The 14,119-nt window shown below is 38.8% G+C and overlaps 1 protein-coding gene across 1 annotated transcript in view; it reads right to left on the reverse strand.

Moving 5' to 3' along the window:
• myom3 (myomesin 3) overlaps window positions 1-14,119 on the reverse strand; it is a 74,569-nt gene that overhangs the window by 9,771 nt on the left and 50,679 nt on the right. Inside the window, exons 16-25 of the mRNA XM_040030400.1 lie at window positions 13,116-13,290; window positions 12,348-12,469; window positions 10,247-10,434; window positions 6,281-6,407; window positions 4,143-4,324; window positions 3,806-3,920; window positions 2,218-2,374; window positions 1,550-1,656; window positions 1,155-1,199; window positions 887-1,023 (exon numbers count right to left, since the gene is read on the reverse strand). Of these exons, the coding sequence (XP_039886334.1) occupies window positions 887-1,023; window positions 1,155-1,199; window positions 1,550-1,656; window positions 2,218-2,374; window positions 3,806-3,920; window positions 4,143-4,324; window positions 6,281-6,407; window positions 10,247-10,434; window positions 12,348-12,469; window positions 13,116-13,290 (1,355 nt within the window). The remainder of the gene's footprint in view (window positions 1-886; window positions 1,024-1,154; window positions 1,200-1,549; window positions 1,657-2,217; window positions 2,375-3,805; window positions 3,921-4,142; window positions 4,325-6,280; window positions 6,408-10,246; window positions 10,435-12,347; window positions 12,470-13,115; window positions 13,291-14,119) is intronic.

Genomic DNA, 14,119 nt, shown 5'->3' on the forward strand with positions numbered 1-14,119 from the left:
AGCTTTGATGTCACTACCTGGGGATTCAAATGTATTCTATATTACATAGCAGAAACGGAAAGCTGTAAATCTGGTTTGTGGCCACTTGAAGAATTTGAAAGTGTGAACAAGCATGTCTGTACAGCATCACAGATCATCACAGATAACCCTTAATTTAAACCATGACCAAATTACTGTGTAATTAGTGACATGTTTCAGCATTTCGTATCTGGTAGTTTGTTTTACACGCCCAGAAATTTGGAACCAAATCATTCAAAAATCTCATGACAACACTGAGCTTTTAGTCAAACTGTCCAAAAACCTCCTTCCTTTTCCCAATCACGTCTTGATCCTGATTGAAAATGTCATGCATGAGGTGTGTCAACAAAGATGCAAAAAAAATTTAAGGACTTCACAGAAGAGTCTTGAATGTGCAGAGAATCCAACTGTACTTAGACTAGACTTCATTTCTAATCTGGGTCTGCTGTGTTAGATTACGGGATAGCGATATCTTTTCTTTCGTAAAGGATGAAGCACCTTATTTTAATGTGATGACCTCCTATTATGGCTTTCATGCAAATATTTCCAAGTCACTTCACTCAAATAAGATGTTTCCTAGACAAACAAGATCACAAGTGACCTCTACTCACTCATTTCGGCAGACTGTCAAACTGAATTTCTCAGATATTGATGTGGGCTGGCCCAAAACTAACCTGGCACAGGTGATATAAACTGCTGTTCAACACTAATAGAGTAACCTTCAGCAGCTTAAAAAGTGGCCCATTGGCAGATTCTTACATTAACAACGCTTAACCATTTAAAGCAATGGTAGTATTTCTCAGGGTTTGTGAACTCCTCAACTCTCAAATTGGCAAGGACACAGGATAACCAGATCAGTGGCTCTTACCGGCGTGCTGGAGATTTCCCGGTCATTGAAGATTAGACGGAGCTCAGCTGCATTACTCAGACTCTCAGTTTGAAGCCAAAGCCGTACACTGCCTTTCTCAGAAACCTCCACCTGCCAGGCCGACTTCAGTGCAATCACTGCCAAAGATAAATTAAAGGCAGATTAAGTGATCAATAAATACTAATAACACTAATTCCAGTGATTAAAATAAGCTGATAGCACAATGTGAGCTCTTCCTCATATATTATAATGTCTTAGCAGTACGTACGCGGATTTCTGACTTGCCAACTGAGTTCTTTGAGCCGTTCAAGATCTGGAAAAAAAAAAATCCAACAGAAACTCAAGGTTAATTATAGTTTGATCTGAACACGGGTTACATAATGCAGTTGTATTGTCAAAGTACTAGTGAATAGTGCAATAGTTGAAGATCAAGATCGATTGAGACCATCTGCCTTGCTGGGCGAGTGACCTTGTGGAAGCGGCTGTGAGCAGAATAATTACTCGCTTGCGAGAAAAGCTTGATAAAGCTTAAAATTAAAGGCTCTTTATATTCCTGCTGCCGTCAGCTTCTTCAATAACGCAAGAGACAACTGAACATTTTTCATTCTGATGAGTGTTACGTTTAGAAAGGGGCATGGGGTGCTCGCAAGTTTACCACTTTACCTTCAGCTGTGAAATCGTAGCTGGACGACTGCTGGGGGTTGTCGCTCATGTTCACCGTGTAGAGACCCAGATCCTCCTCAGAGGGGTCTGTGAAGGTGAGGACTGACCTGACAGACAATGAAAAACAAACAGATGCATGTACAGAGATGCTGAAGCTGTCTTATTCCACCACATCTCAAACATGCGCTATTGAACTGAGCTCTGGTGAATGAGATGATTTGAGCTTTGTGACATGGCGTGATGTCCTACTGAAAGCAGCTATCAGAAGATGGGTGGGCTAATGCTGTTCATGCCAAATTCTGACCCACCATCTGTATATCGCAGCAGTAATCCAGCCTCATCAGACCAACACTGTTTCATAATTTTCTGTCTTCCAATGTTGAGCCTGTTTGAGTCCTGACCTCAGTTTCCTATTCTCACGAGTGGCACCTGGTGTGGTCTTCTCCTACTTGAAGCCTATCTGGTTCAAGCCTCGTGGTGTTGTGTGTACAGCTATGCTCTTTTTTTATACCTCGGTTGTATCAAGTGGTTCTTTGAATATGAAACTGAAATGCACCGAGTCTTTTTTACCTTTTTTAACTTCAAACACACTTTCCCGTTCATAAATGCTGTTAGACATTTTCAGAGAAAAAATAATGATTGCTCCACATTGCACATGAAAAACCTACCTATTCGTCTTGGTTTCTGCTCTCACTCTCCCAGCACCAATTGGGTCTGTGTAATTTTTGCTCCAGAGGAATTTGCTCTCATCATTCATCTCAGCAGCTTCGTATCCCAAAAATATGAAGCCATCATCATCCACACCAATCTCAATGTTTTTGGTGCCTGAGAAAGAGAAGCCTGCTTAGAAGGGGTCGTGTATTTCACTTTATTCTACAGTGCTTCTGGTGTTGTAGCACCATACCACTATATAAGTAATAGTCCATTTAGTGGCACCAAATTGAACATAGTGCATATGCTGGATAGTGCATATTTTTCACTGCTTGGGTGTACAACACTATCCAAAAGTCTTGGTCCATTCCTCATTTATATTTTGCAAGGAAAATGAGAAATTAAGGGCATGAATGTATTGAAATGTGTGAATATAAATGGAAACACATTAGATAAGGCAAAAGTTTGTGCAATTTCAAGGAGCCTGAAAAATCAATGTTTATTCTCTTTTAAGCAAGCTTTAGTGTGCTTTCTTTAAGTGGACTTCAGGAATACTTCTACAGTGACATTCAAAGCTCTTTTTTGGATGTTGGCTGCCTTTTGATGATCCCACACTGCTTCAATAATGTCCAGGTCGGGGCTGTGGGAGGGCTGATCCATGACTGATAGTGTTCCACTGTGTGTTTTCCTGTCCAGGTGTGCTTTCACAGCATTGGCATTCTGTTCGGGATCATTGTCATGCTGAAAAAATTAAGCTATTGCCAATCAGACACTCCATGGTGGTTCCAAAGTGCAGTGATTTACACATTAGCCTAACAAATGAAAAATCACAGTTGGAATTTGGGACGAGACATACATCCCTTGGGGGTTCCATAAGGAAGGACATCTGGCATAAAAATCTGTCAAATAAAATATGTTTAGCTACTTGCTGTGGCAACCCCATGAGCATAAGAGAGCAGCTGAGAGTAGCTTACCACTAAAATCCATCAAAATCTATAATTTTAGTGGATCAAAATCAGGCGTGATGTGAATCAAATTTAACAAGCTCTTGGCACTTCTCCGTCTTTTCTCCCTGTTTTCTGACTTTAAAAATGAGTTCTGACAGCCACTCTTTCATTGAGTAATTTCTGAAACGGTTTAAGGATCAAATGAAAGGGTGGATCCATCTCTCCGGCCGTGTCAGGTCTTTGCTGGACTTTTCTAATTTTTTAAGGACATAATTGTCATATACTGTCCTTCCACAAAGCCTTAGAGCTACAGCTCAAGTCTACTTAAACAAATTACAAGGAACTCTGTGTAAAGAACTGCATGTTTTGCTGGATATAAAATGAAAATATAATGTATTTTTATTGATTTATTTTTAGGAAATCCACTTGTTTGCTTTGTTGTATAGAGCTAAAGCTGTTCCTGTTTCCTGTGTTTATGCTAAACTGGGTTAACCATCTCCTGACTCCTCCTTCATATCTGACAGACAAATTTGAGATCTTTGCTAAGATCTTTTGTTCCTTTTCAAAAACTCAACAAAAACAACAAACAAGTGTGCGGTTTTCCTATTATTACATACACATAGGAATTTTAATTTGTATAGTTTGTCTAGAAGCTTACCTGGTTGTGTCTGAGCTATCACCGGCTCAGACGGCAGAGAGGCATGACCCACGCCAGCCTCATTGATAGCCGACACACGGAAACGATAGGTCTCACCCACCTGAAGTCCCGACACCTGGATGCCATTAGAAACACATCAAATATTTAACAGTCACTGTCATAATTCATCACAATCATTTAAACATTTTTAGCCCCAGACTCACAAAGTAATGAAATTCTAGTATGGAGGTCAGAGATCATTTTTACACTGATAACAATCCAGTCATAGGCTAAACCACACCGTCATCGCTTGCCCTGTCACCTGATTAAATTTTGAACATGCTTATACTTCGCTCACCTTGTAATGCGTGTCAGAAATAGTTTTTTCACTCAGAGCAGTCCAGTTCTCTGATTGGTCACCCTGGCTGATTTCGAGCAAATAGCCAGCGACGGGGCTTCGTCCTTCATACAGTGGAGCAGCCCATAAGACCACCAGGGAGCCGTTTCTCACCTCCCTGATCTCCAGGTCGTAGGGGCAGCCTGAGAAAGAGGAGAACAGATCATGGACTTTGAACACAGGGCAACAATGTGAGGCCAGAAAAGTTCGGTAAAAGTGCACAGACACAAAAACAGCTTGTCTTTGTCACAGTGGAAAGTCATTACAGAGCAAACTATAAATAACAATAAAGTCAAAATGAGTACAATGACTTTCCTTAATCTACCCCGACTGACTTCATCCCAGAATGTGGTAGCTAATTTGCTTAATGATTTTGGGTCACTTTTAAATCATTAATGGCACAGAGGAAAGCCCATTTGCCAAGATTAACGAGCTGCGCTTTAAAAGTGGCACATTTGAGAGCGCCTTTTTCCATTTTCAATATTAATGGCACACAAAGCTGATATGAGCAGAGTCAGAGTGGCTGGGACATCTACTGAGCCTCGACTCTGGACTCTAGGTAACCTAAAGGGAATGCCTGGAGACACCGCTCAGCGCTGAAAATGCATCTCTCCTGCATTAAGTGTAGCCAACAGGCTTCAGATTGCTCTAAAAACATTTTCTACTCTTGGAATGGTTTTATTGCATTGAGAATAATCATTTCAGGCCTGCACGTACCACAGCTGTTAAATGTCCAAGCATTTATTTGGAAGGGGCAGCCAATCACAAGACTGAAAGGAAGCTGAGGTGGCCTGCTTCAGATGGAGGATAAACTGAGAGGCAGCATCAAGTACAAGATAAGTGTCATTTTGAATCATGCAAAGCTGATGGTAGAGTCTACCATCAGCTTTAAATAGGCCTGTGGGTGACACATCAGTCTAACGTCAATCAAAAGTAAGAAAACAACAAAATTATTATTTATTGTTACTCCATTAAGAATGAGTCAAAACATAAAGCTAAAACTTTAACTGATTTCATTTAACAAAAAGATAGATACTACGTTATTTCCATCATTAGTCATTTATTGCTTCAGTGACTTTTTCCTACTTTTTCTGTAGTGTTTTCAGTGTCTTGCTTTGGGATACCAACAACCATCCATAGCAATATTTGAGCACAAGCCACAGATGATAAACACATAATGAATTCCACTAACTGAATCTAACCACAGGCTGTTTTTGTAGATACTGTGTTTTCACTTGACCACTGACCTGCGCTTTAATGGCACAATAAGCAAATAAGCACATTTTATTCTGAAACCAAAATATGTATGTATGTGTAGTGACCACACACACACACTTCCACTGATTTATATAAATGGGCCTTCAAGTTGATGGATGGTCTCAGATGGTCACAGGAGCCAGGGTCAACAAACAGAGGAAACCGAATACCAGGAGGGTACTGATGGAGGCACATAGCTCAGGGGATAAAACAGATTTGTGTATAAATGTAACAAACAACTTTTAATATTTAAGTTCTTACAGTTACAGTGCAACATGCAAATTACATTGTGGAAAGTGAACATAGATTTGAGCACTGATCAAAAGCTTTTGTTAACATTTTCATATAAACAGAGTTATTTATTTCAGTAAGCTGGATCCTCTTTAAAATAAATAAAGAATATATTTTATTCATAACAAAGACAGGTCCAAAAAGCTTCTAATAGCTGCAGTTCCACTAATGGATTCAAAAGTGACTCAGTCCCCATTGACTCCCGTGTTGAGATGCCTGACTTCAGAGATAAAATCAACATGTTTACAGACTGCTGAAAAAACATGACATGGTTACAGTTAATTTCCACTTCAAAAATAATTTATGGTCAACCTTTGCATTGTATCCCAATATAAATGGTATTATATTAAAAAGGGTCACTAACTATATGTGTTGTGATGGAAGAAGTGTTTAGGGTCTTTAATTAAGTTAGGGGTGTATTGTTCAATGGGCTAATTCATGCGTGAAAGGGTTGCTCACATAAATAAACCAGCGACAAGCAAAACAAAGTGCAGATTTAAACATTTAAGTACTTTAAAAGTAAAGCATGCATAACGGAAATTTAATTTCACCTGGCTCTGGCATCGTCCACTTCTCACATAGGAAAGCTTCACTGGGTTCAGACGGTTTCCCGATGCCGACCACGTTGGCAGCAAACACACGGAATTGGTAGAAATGTCCGCTTGTCAGGTTGCAAACCTGCAGAAACATTTACAGTACACTTTACAATGCACCTGTGTCTTGGGGTAATAGAGTGATTAAATCCCCCCCCCCCCCCCAGATATTAAATATTGCTATTAGTTTATGGCACCTTATTGTAATACTGAGTTGTAATATTACTCAGATCTTCCCAATTGTTAAAGCAAAGCTGTTCCCTGGTCATGAAACTAGAAAATACATAATTTATTATTGACATATTACTTGAGTATTGCCATTCTATAGGCTGTATTTGTTTTTGTTTTCCTTAAATTGATTTTCTAAATTATTTTAATACTGTTTCTAAGAACATCAGTGTAGTGTTATTTATCTGGCACAAACAGTGATTCAAGCTTTTATTCATATAAATCAAAACCAAGTACTTGAAAACATGGATATGATGTCCCATCAAGCAGGGACAAAAAGCTCCCTCATTGAACAGTTAAAGCCTCTTGACTCAGGAAGGCATTTTACGACATATTTTCTCTGGAGATGCTGCCACAGCATTTTTCTGCAGCCTGTCCCCAGACACTTCTGCTTTGGAAAGACAGGCGAATCAGCCTTATTGATCGCCTCATTGATCTTTCTATTCACAGCCACTTAGACTTTAAGGCCCTTATCGGCGCTGTGAACACTTGTGAACCTCTGCTTCTACTTTCAGCTCTCCACCAGCAACTAATTGACACAACCACGGAGAGCTTTCTTCACTGTATCTAAAATACGCCACCCGACACCTGCTGCCATGCTCGGATCATCAAGCTACAGACCCCTGTGCACGATGGTGCATGGGCCCTGTGCTCATGGCCAGAATGCTCTCTGGACAATCCAGCCTGCAACAGTCTGCAAGTCCCTTTATTAACTAACGATCCCCCTCTAACCACACTTAGGTGGAGCAACAATCATGGTATTAGACTGAGATAAAGCCCATCCCAAGTAATGACTGCAAATTTCATCCACTAGATGGCAAACATGATGCATGTGATTATTAAAGAACTATTTTCCATCCTCCAGCGGGACACCTGTTTTATAGAGAGTTTTATCAGCAAAGCATCTGCAAGGTTGGATGATGAAAGGCTGAAAACATGACCTGTACTTCACCTAGACTTGAATGTATTCATATTTTTTCTTTTGCAGCTTCTCTACATTTTAGGTGTAAAATATCATATTTTCTATTCCACTGTATTCATCTGAAGTTTTTTTTGTTTTGTTATTTTGCAGGTTAGGAAAGATATTTCATTAAAAAAAGAAAGAATAAAAAACTGTTTCAGATTTTTATAATTTTATCTTAAAAAGCAGTCTAGACAGTTTTGATGGTTATATTTAAATATCAATTTGAGGCTCACAGAGAAGCCTGTTAGTATAAGTTGATTTCTACTTTATAACAAGCAAGCTACAGCAAAAGATTAATTAATATATATTTATGCATCAGACTTAACAAAGCAGTGTTAATGTGTCACTCAAAATAGCATCTGCTCTGGAAAAAAAGTGATTTTTTTCTTTTATTAACTGGTAAGTATATGCATATGATAATACTTCTGTACTGTAAGTAGGATTTTATATGAAGAACTTTCACTTGTTACAGTAGTTGTACAGTATTTTATTGATACTTCTACTTAAGTGAGCAATCTGTGTACTCGTTTTAGTTAAGTGAGAGAAAAACAGGAGGTTAAAGTGTGTTTTTGTCTTCTAAAATGGGCTCCTGATGGTCCTTTGTGACAGCTAAAGCAAAGAAGCTTCCAAACCAAAATCATGAGCACAGCTCCAGACAGAAAAGCAGCCCTGAGCTCAAAATTGCAGCACAATCGATGTTCTAATGACTCTAATTTGCATCCAGGAAGCCAGCAACTTGATTCAAATGAAGGCTCACGCCGATTCTGTGCTTCTTGAAGATGCAATGTTGAAAAGGCTTGTTTAGTCCAAAAGGGGGCGCTGCATGTTCTCATCACAGGGTTTCTTCTTCAGCAAAAGGGGTCTCCAATCCTCAAAAGTCTGCACTTTGCAACACGCGGGGCTAATCTTGATTTATGGTGGCACAGTCATTTTTGTTCTAATTGGCTTTGTCTTTGTTTTTCCCAGGAGCTAAAAACAGCCACTCACACATAACACATTTGCACAATGTCTAATTACAGAGCACCTGTAATCTCTCTGAGACAGGTTAAAGATTTAACTTTCCTCTGGGTCTCCATGGACACTGCTTGTTGCCTAGTGACACAGCCAGTGCGGATGAGGGAGCTTTGGCCGTTATTGCCATTATTTAGAGGCAACTGCAAAATCCAGAAATAACTTTTATTATTGTCATTATTATAAAAGTCCTTAATGCAAGGACTAGCAAGTGACTAGAAATCTCTCCGTGCACTTATTCTTTTTTTTATTATTTTCATCAAAAGTATAACAGCATGTTTTTTGTTTTTCGGCTGCTGTCAGTAAGTGGAAAACATGCAAACATGTTTTCTGCTGACATAAGGAAACATTGCATAACGCTAGCACTTTTGTATTGTTTATGCTGTCCATACTAACTGTACAATGTTTGATGACTGTATGAATATATCATAATAACAACAATGAAAACAATACCAGCCTGCTGTTGTTTTGCAGGTACAAGTTTTACCATGTTGGCATTCTACCTTAAAGCTCTAGGCTTACTGTCTTAGCTGCTAATTAGCACAGACAAGTCTGGAATCAGTGTTGAACCAATCTTGGTGCTAAATCGTGCCGCATGCTAAAGAGGACGCCGATGTCTTGACATTTTTAAAAGCAATCCATCCAAACAGTTTGACATTTTTCTAATTTAAAAAAATTACAACTGTACACAGCAATTGACTATAAAAAGGGGATGAGCTCTATTTCCCAAGGAAGTTGAGATCCTTCAACATGCACAGCAAAATATTGGAGATCAGTCAGCTGTGGAAAGTGCAGTCTGCTTAACTGTGGTCTGCTAGAGAAGCATCATAAAACCTGGTGACAACAACAGACTGACTAAACTGATCAGGAAGACCGACTCTGTGACTGGCTGTAAACTGGACACTTTTAAGGCTGTGGTGGTGACGAGGTCACTGAACAAACTGCTCTCCATCATGGATAGTGCTGACCACCCTCCACAGCACTTGCTGGACAGGCAGCAGCCGCACCCCTTATCTAACAGACTGATTCAGCTCAGCTGCCACGATGATAAGCAAATGCAATAACACTACAATCCAACATATCTGTCTGGCACGTAATCATGTTTCCTTTCATTTACAAAAAGTATTGACATTGCTACTTTGTCAGGGTAGCTGTAGCTCAACAGGTAGCGCAGGTCGTCTATGCATTGGAAGGTTGCTAGTTTGATCCCTGGCTGCTTCAGGCTGTATGCCAACTATCCTTGAGCAAGATACTAACACCAACTTGCACTCGGATGCATCCAGTGTGGAAAAAAATGTTTAGATGAATGGGTTAGTGAGTGCTCTGGTAGAGTAGAAAAGCGCTATACAAGAACCAGTCCATATATTCTTTTAAAAAATATTTTACATTATTATTATTAACATTATTATTATCATTATTAACATTATTATTATCATTATTATTATCAATAATAATACTATATTCTCCTGTGACATAGGAATTTCCCAAAATGGGTTAAATAAAGAATTTCTAATGTTAACTTATCATTTTAAATGGAGAAAAATGGTCTCTTTAAAAACTGCATTGCAAAGTCCGCTCTGCTTTCTGTGCCAGTCTGGTTGACAGCAGACATTTCAGTGAAATCCCAAAACTGTGCCTGTGTCTGTAACTGTAACCAGACCATCACCTAATTCAGCACTTAAATTTCAGAGAAATGGTCCAAAACTTTCAGTATTACCCACCTTGAACTGGCGCTCTTTGACAGGTTTGACGTTGACCTCTCTCCATATTTCCATGCCCTTTTCCTTCTGGTCCAGATAGTAGCCACGTACAGGGCTTCCCCCGTCAGAGAACGGAGCCCTCCAGCCCAAAACCATCTCTGACCCAGTGCATAGCAGAAGGACGATGGCAGAGGGAGCAGAAGGAACATCTGGACAAGCAGAAGGAAATGGGGAAAAAAATACATATAGATGAGAAAGTCTCAGCAGGCACTCCTTCTTGCTAAATAGACCAAAAAATGCCAATAACTCTCTGGCCGACAACAGCTTCTGTCCAAATTTTCAATCTCACAACTCTAGGCCTACATTAGACTTTCTCCAATGATAACGAAATAAATATTCACCTCATATTCTATTTGACAAAAATGCATTCCTCACAAAGAATTGGATTCAAGCTATTATCCCACAGGTAATGGTAGAGTAGCAGAATAGATGTGAGATTATTCTGACAGTGAGTGCCAAGCGAAATGAGTCACAACTCTACTATACTGCAGGCTGCAGAAAGCATATTATCTGAGACTGCAAGAAGGGTCAGTGGCTTTTCATGTATAGTCAGTCTCTACCGGATTAGTCATTTGGTAGAGCTTACTTGACAAAACATATAGACTGTTATGTGACAGGATCACAATTTCCGTTAGATATGATAACAAGAGCAGTGAACATTGATGTGCTATATTAATGCAAGCTTTGATTTCTCTGCCTTCTTTGTTAAATATTTTACAAAAATGATTTTGCACTACCTAAAATGCTGCAACTATGTGGAGGACACCAAATAACAAACGTAGGGTGAATGTTGGAAGCCTTTCATTGTCCTGCTTTACAATGCATATGCATTAACGGGGAGGACTCGTGAGGCTGCAAATGAAAACTACCAGTGAAAAACAAAAACCCATTCTACCAAGACTGAGCGAAAGCTGAGAAAAAGCAAAAAAAAATTATTAAACTGTGATGAGAAGTTTACAAACACACATTATGGGCATGAATGTCATGATAATTTGGTGTTTCAATGATTGACCAGGTCAAAGAAATCCAGAGTGGAGTGTTTTCACAGCGTACAACTTTAATAACTGAGGGCAGAAGTTTGAATTTGTTTTGGGTTTTCTATAATCCACACATGGTCAAAATTATACATAGAGGCTGAAAAATACACATACATTCACTTAAATCTTTTAATAAGTGGTGCTGAAGGTTCTACAGTGTCTTTTTAAATGACAATACAAAGGCCGATTAACTTCACGTTATTGATCTTGATCGACTTCAGCTGGCAGTTTCTCTTTTCTAACATTGAAAATGATTTATTAGACGGCACTTATTCAATTGACCGATCAGATCCATGGGAAAATCTGAGGATTTCAGTGAAGATCTAAGCAGAATTGCAGATTTAAACAAGTTGTGAAGGAGCCATTTGTAAACAACTGCAACAGATTCTAAGATTATCAGTAAAAACAACTGTACATAAGTACAACTCATTTGGATGAATCATCACTTTGCTTGGAAGAAGACTCAAACGGTCACCTTCAGATGACAGGAAACTGATTGGGATGTTCAAGACAACCCAGGAACCACCGAGTCTCAAGCCACAGGAGCTGGCACTGCTGGAGGTCTACATCACCATGGAGAGGATGTTGACTAAGACAGAAACCCCTGCTCTAAAATCAACACCTTGAAGATCAACTGAAATATGTAGCTGCCCTTAGGCTAACTTTACACTTCACTAACGGCCTTCTCAAAGCCCTGGCCTCAACCCTATTAAAAATTTGTGAACTCCACTTAAAAACCAAGAAGCCAACCAATTTAAACTGGTGGTCAAATATCCAGGTTGAATTATGTCAGATGTTAAAAGAAACCATTAAAATCTCCAAATTATTATGACATTCATGCCTATGATTAGCATATGCATACCACAACTGTATACCAAAGAAACCCCTGAACATACTCAGCACTCACTGCCATTTAAACATTATAATATAGTGTGAGTGCTCTGAGTTAGATGCTCAATAACAGAATTACAAAATATTTACAAAATATTTAGTATTTTATGTTTTTGTCTGGCAGGCATGCTTACGAATGGCTGATTTGACCATGATGGGTTGAGACTCATCTGAATAGCTGCTGTTTCCTGCTCGGCTCACACACTTTACTCTAAACACGTAGTCCTTCCGAGTCTTGAGGCCATGGACTGTAAACCTGAGGAGAGATTATGTTCAAATCACATATATTGTAGTTGTGCATTTTCTATGATATTCATTTCTATTTCTTTTTGACTTTATGTTTTTAATTCAGTTCATTTCCAGAGTTGATTTGCTGATTTCAGTTAGCTTTTGCAGTTTGAACATACTTAGTTGTAGTCTAATTTCAGTGTAGTTTTAGTCTTTTTAAGTATTAATGTCAGGTGGGCCAGAGGCAGGATTTAGAACAATTACTATAGATGTAAAATGAAAAGAAAGAACTTTTTGAAAGCAGTCTCTTAGGTGTCTAAAGCCTCAATAAATATTCCCATCAAAGGCTCACCAGACAAGCTGTCATAACAAATTTGACCAATACTAAAAGTAAGACTAAAGAAATCTGAAAGTCATATTGATGTTATTTTCAGTGTTTCTGCTAAATTAAAGAAACATATCTGTTTACACTTAAAAAGTTTGTGTTTTATTTTAATTTAATTCAATTTCTTTTTATATCCACTGTGAGTTTTAATATTAGTTTTTGTTAACTATAATAACCTTTATTTATCATGCATATCACTTATAATTATCTGGGAATGGCCTATGAAATTAGATCATTTTGACTGTCACTATAACTTAATTTTATTCATACTAACATTTTACCCACATACCTGTTTTTATCAAAGGGCTTGTTGTTAACTGTCTTCCAGTTGTGTTTGCCAGCTTCACTGTAGTACAGATAATATCCCAGGATGCCGTTTTTGTCTTTGGGCTCTTGCCACTGCACCAGCACAGAGGTGTCTGTGTCTCTAATTGCCATGACAGAGTGAGGTGGAACTGGCACAGCTGGTGGGAATCAGATAATAAACAAAAACATATCAACTAAAACCACGAAACTTAAAATGGTAAAAGGAAAACTGACTACAAGATAGAAAACACCTATTTTTCTGTCAATAATCTCCTCAGGAGTTGGCCCACAGTAGAGCTTGGAGTAACTTTGTTGTTTTCTATACTGAAATAATCTAGAGTAGCATTATAATTCAAGGACTCTATCATTGCTTCCCTGTCTTGTTTGTCTTGTGTATACACACATGCACTCACACACACCTACACTTGATCTACAGGTCCTAGAAATGCCTGTGTGGGCTCTCTCTGGGTGATTCTAACATTGGCCAAAGGCGTGATCATGAATGGTTGTCTCTCCTTATCTCTCTGACAACCAACCTGTCGAGAGCGTACCCTGCCTCTTGCCCCATGTCAGCTGGGATAAACTACCACACAACCCTGAACTGGATGAGAGGTAGGAGATGGAAGGACTTATTATAATTTAACTTCTGGTTTCATAATATAACACTGGCACCCCTGGTGTTTAGACTGGTTCTAAACCTTGCTTTCACCATGCAGCTTTAAGCCACTGGGTATGAAATCTTCTGGGAAAATGAAAAATCACTGTGCAACCAAAAAAGGAAGATGACTTTTGTTTTTCCCAGTAGCTACTGGCAGTTTTCTGCACATAAAACACTGGATTCTATAGGGTGCATAGTAATAACTGTAAAAAATCTACCCTTAAAAGGAAAGAAAACACACTACTGGTATATAAGGCAGAGAAATATTATTTTACGTGGACTTACAATATCATTACTTTTTACTGCTACAGTTACATATTCTTGGATTT

This window comes from Simochromis diagramma, unplaced genomic scaffold, assembly GCF_900408965.1.
Source record: "Simochromis diagramma unplaced genomic scaffold, fSimDia1.1 OVJJ01000361.1, whole genome shotgun sequence".
Taxonomy (NCBI): Eukaryota; Metazoa; Chordata; class Actinopteri; order Cichliformes; family Cichlidae; genus Simochromis; species Simochromis diagramma.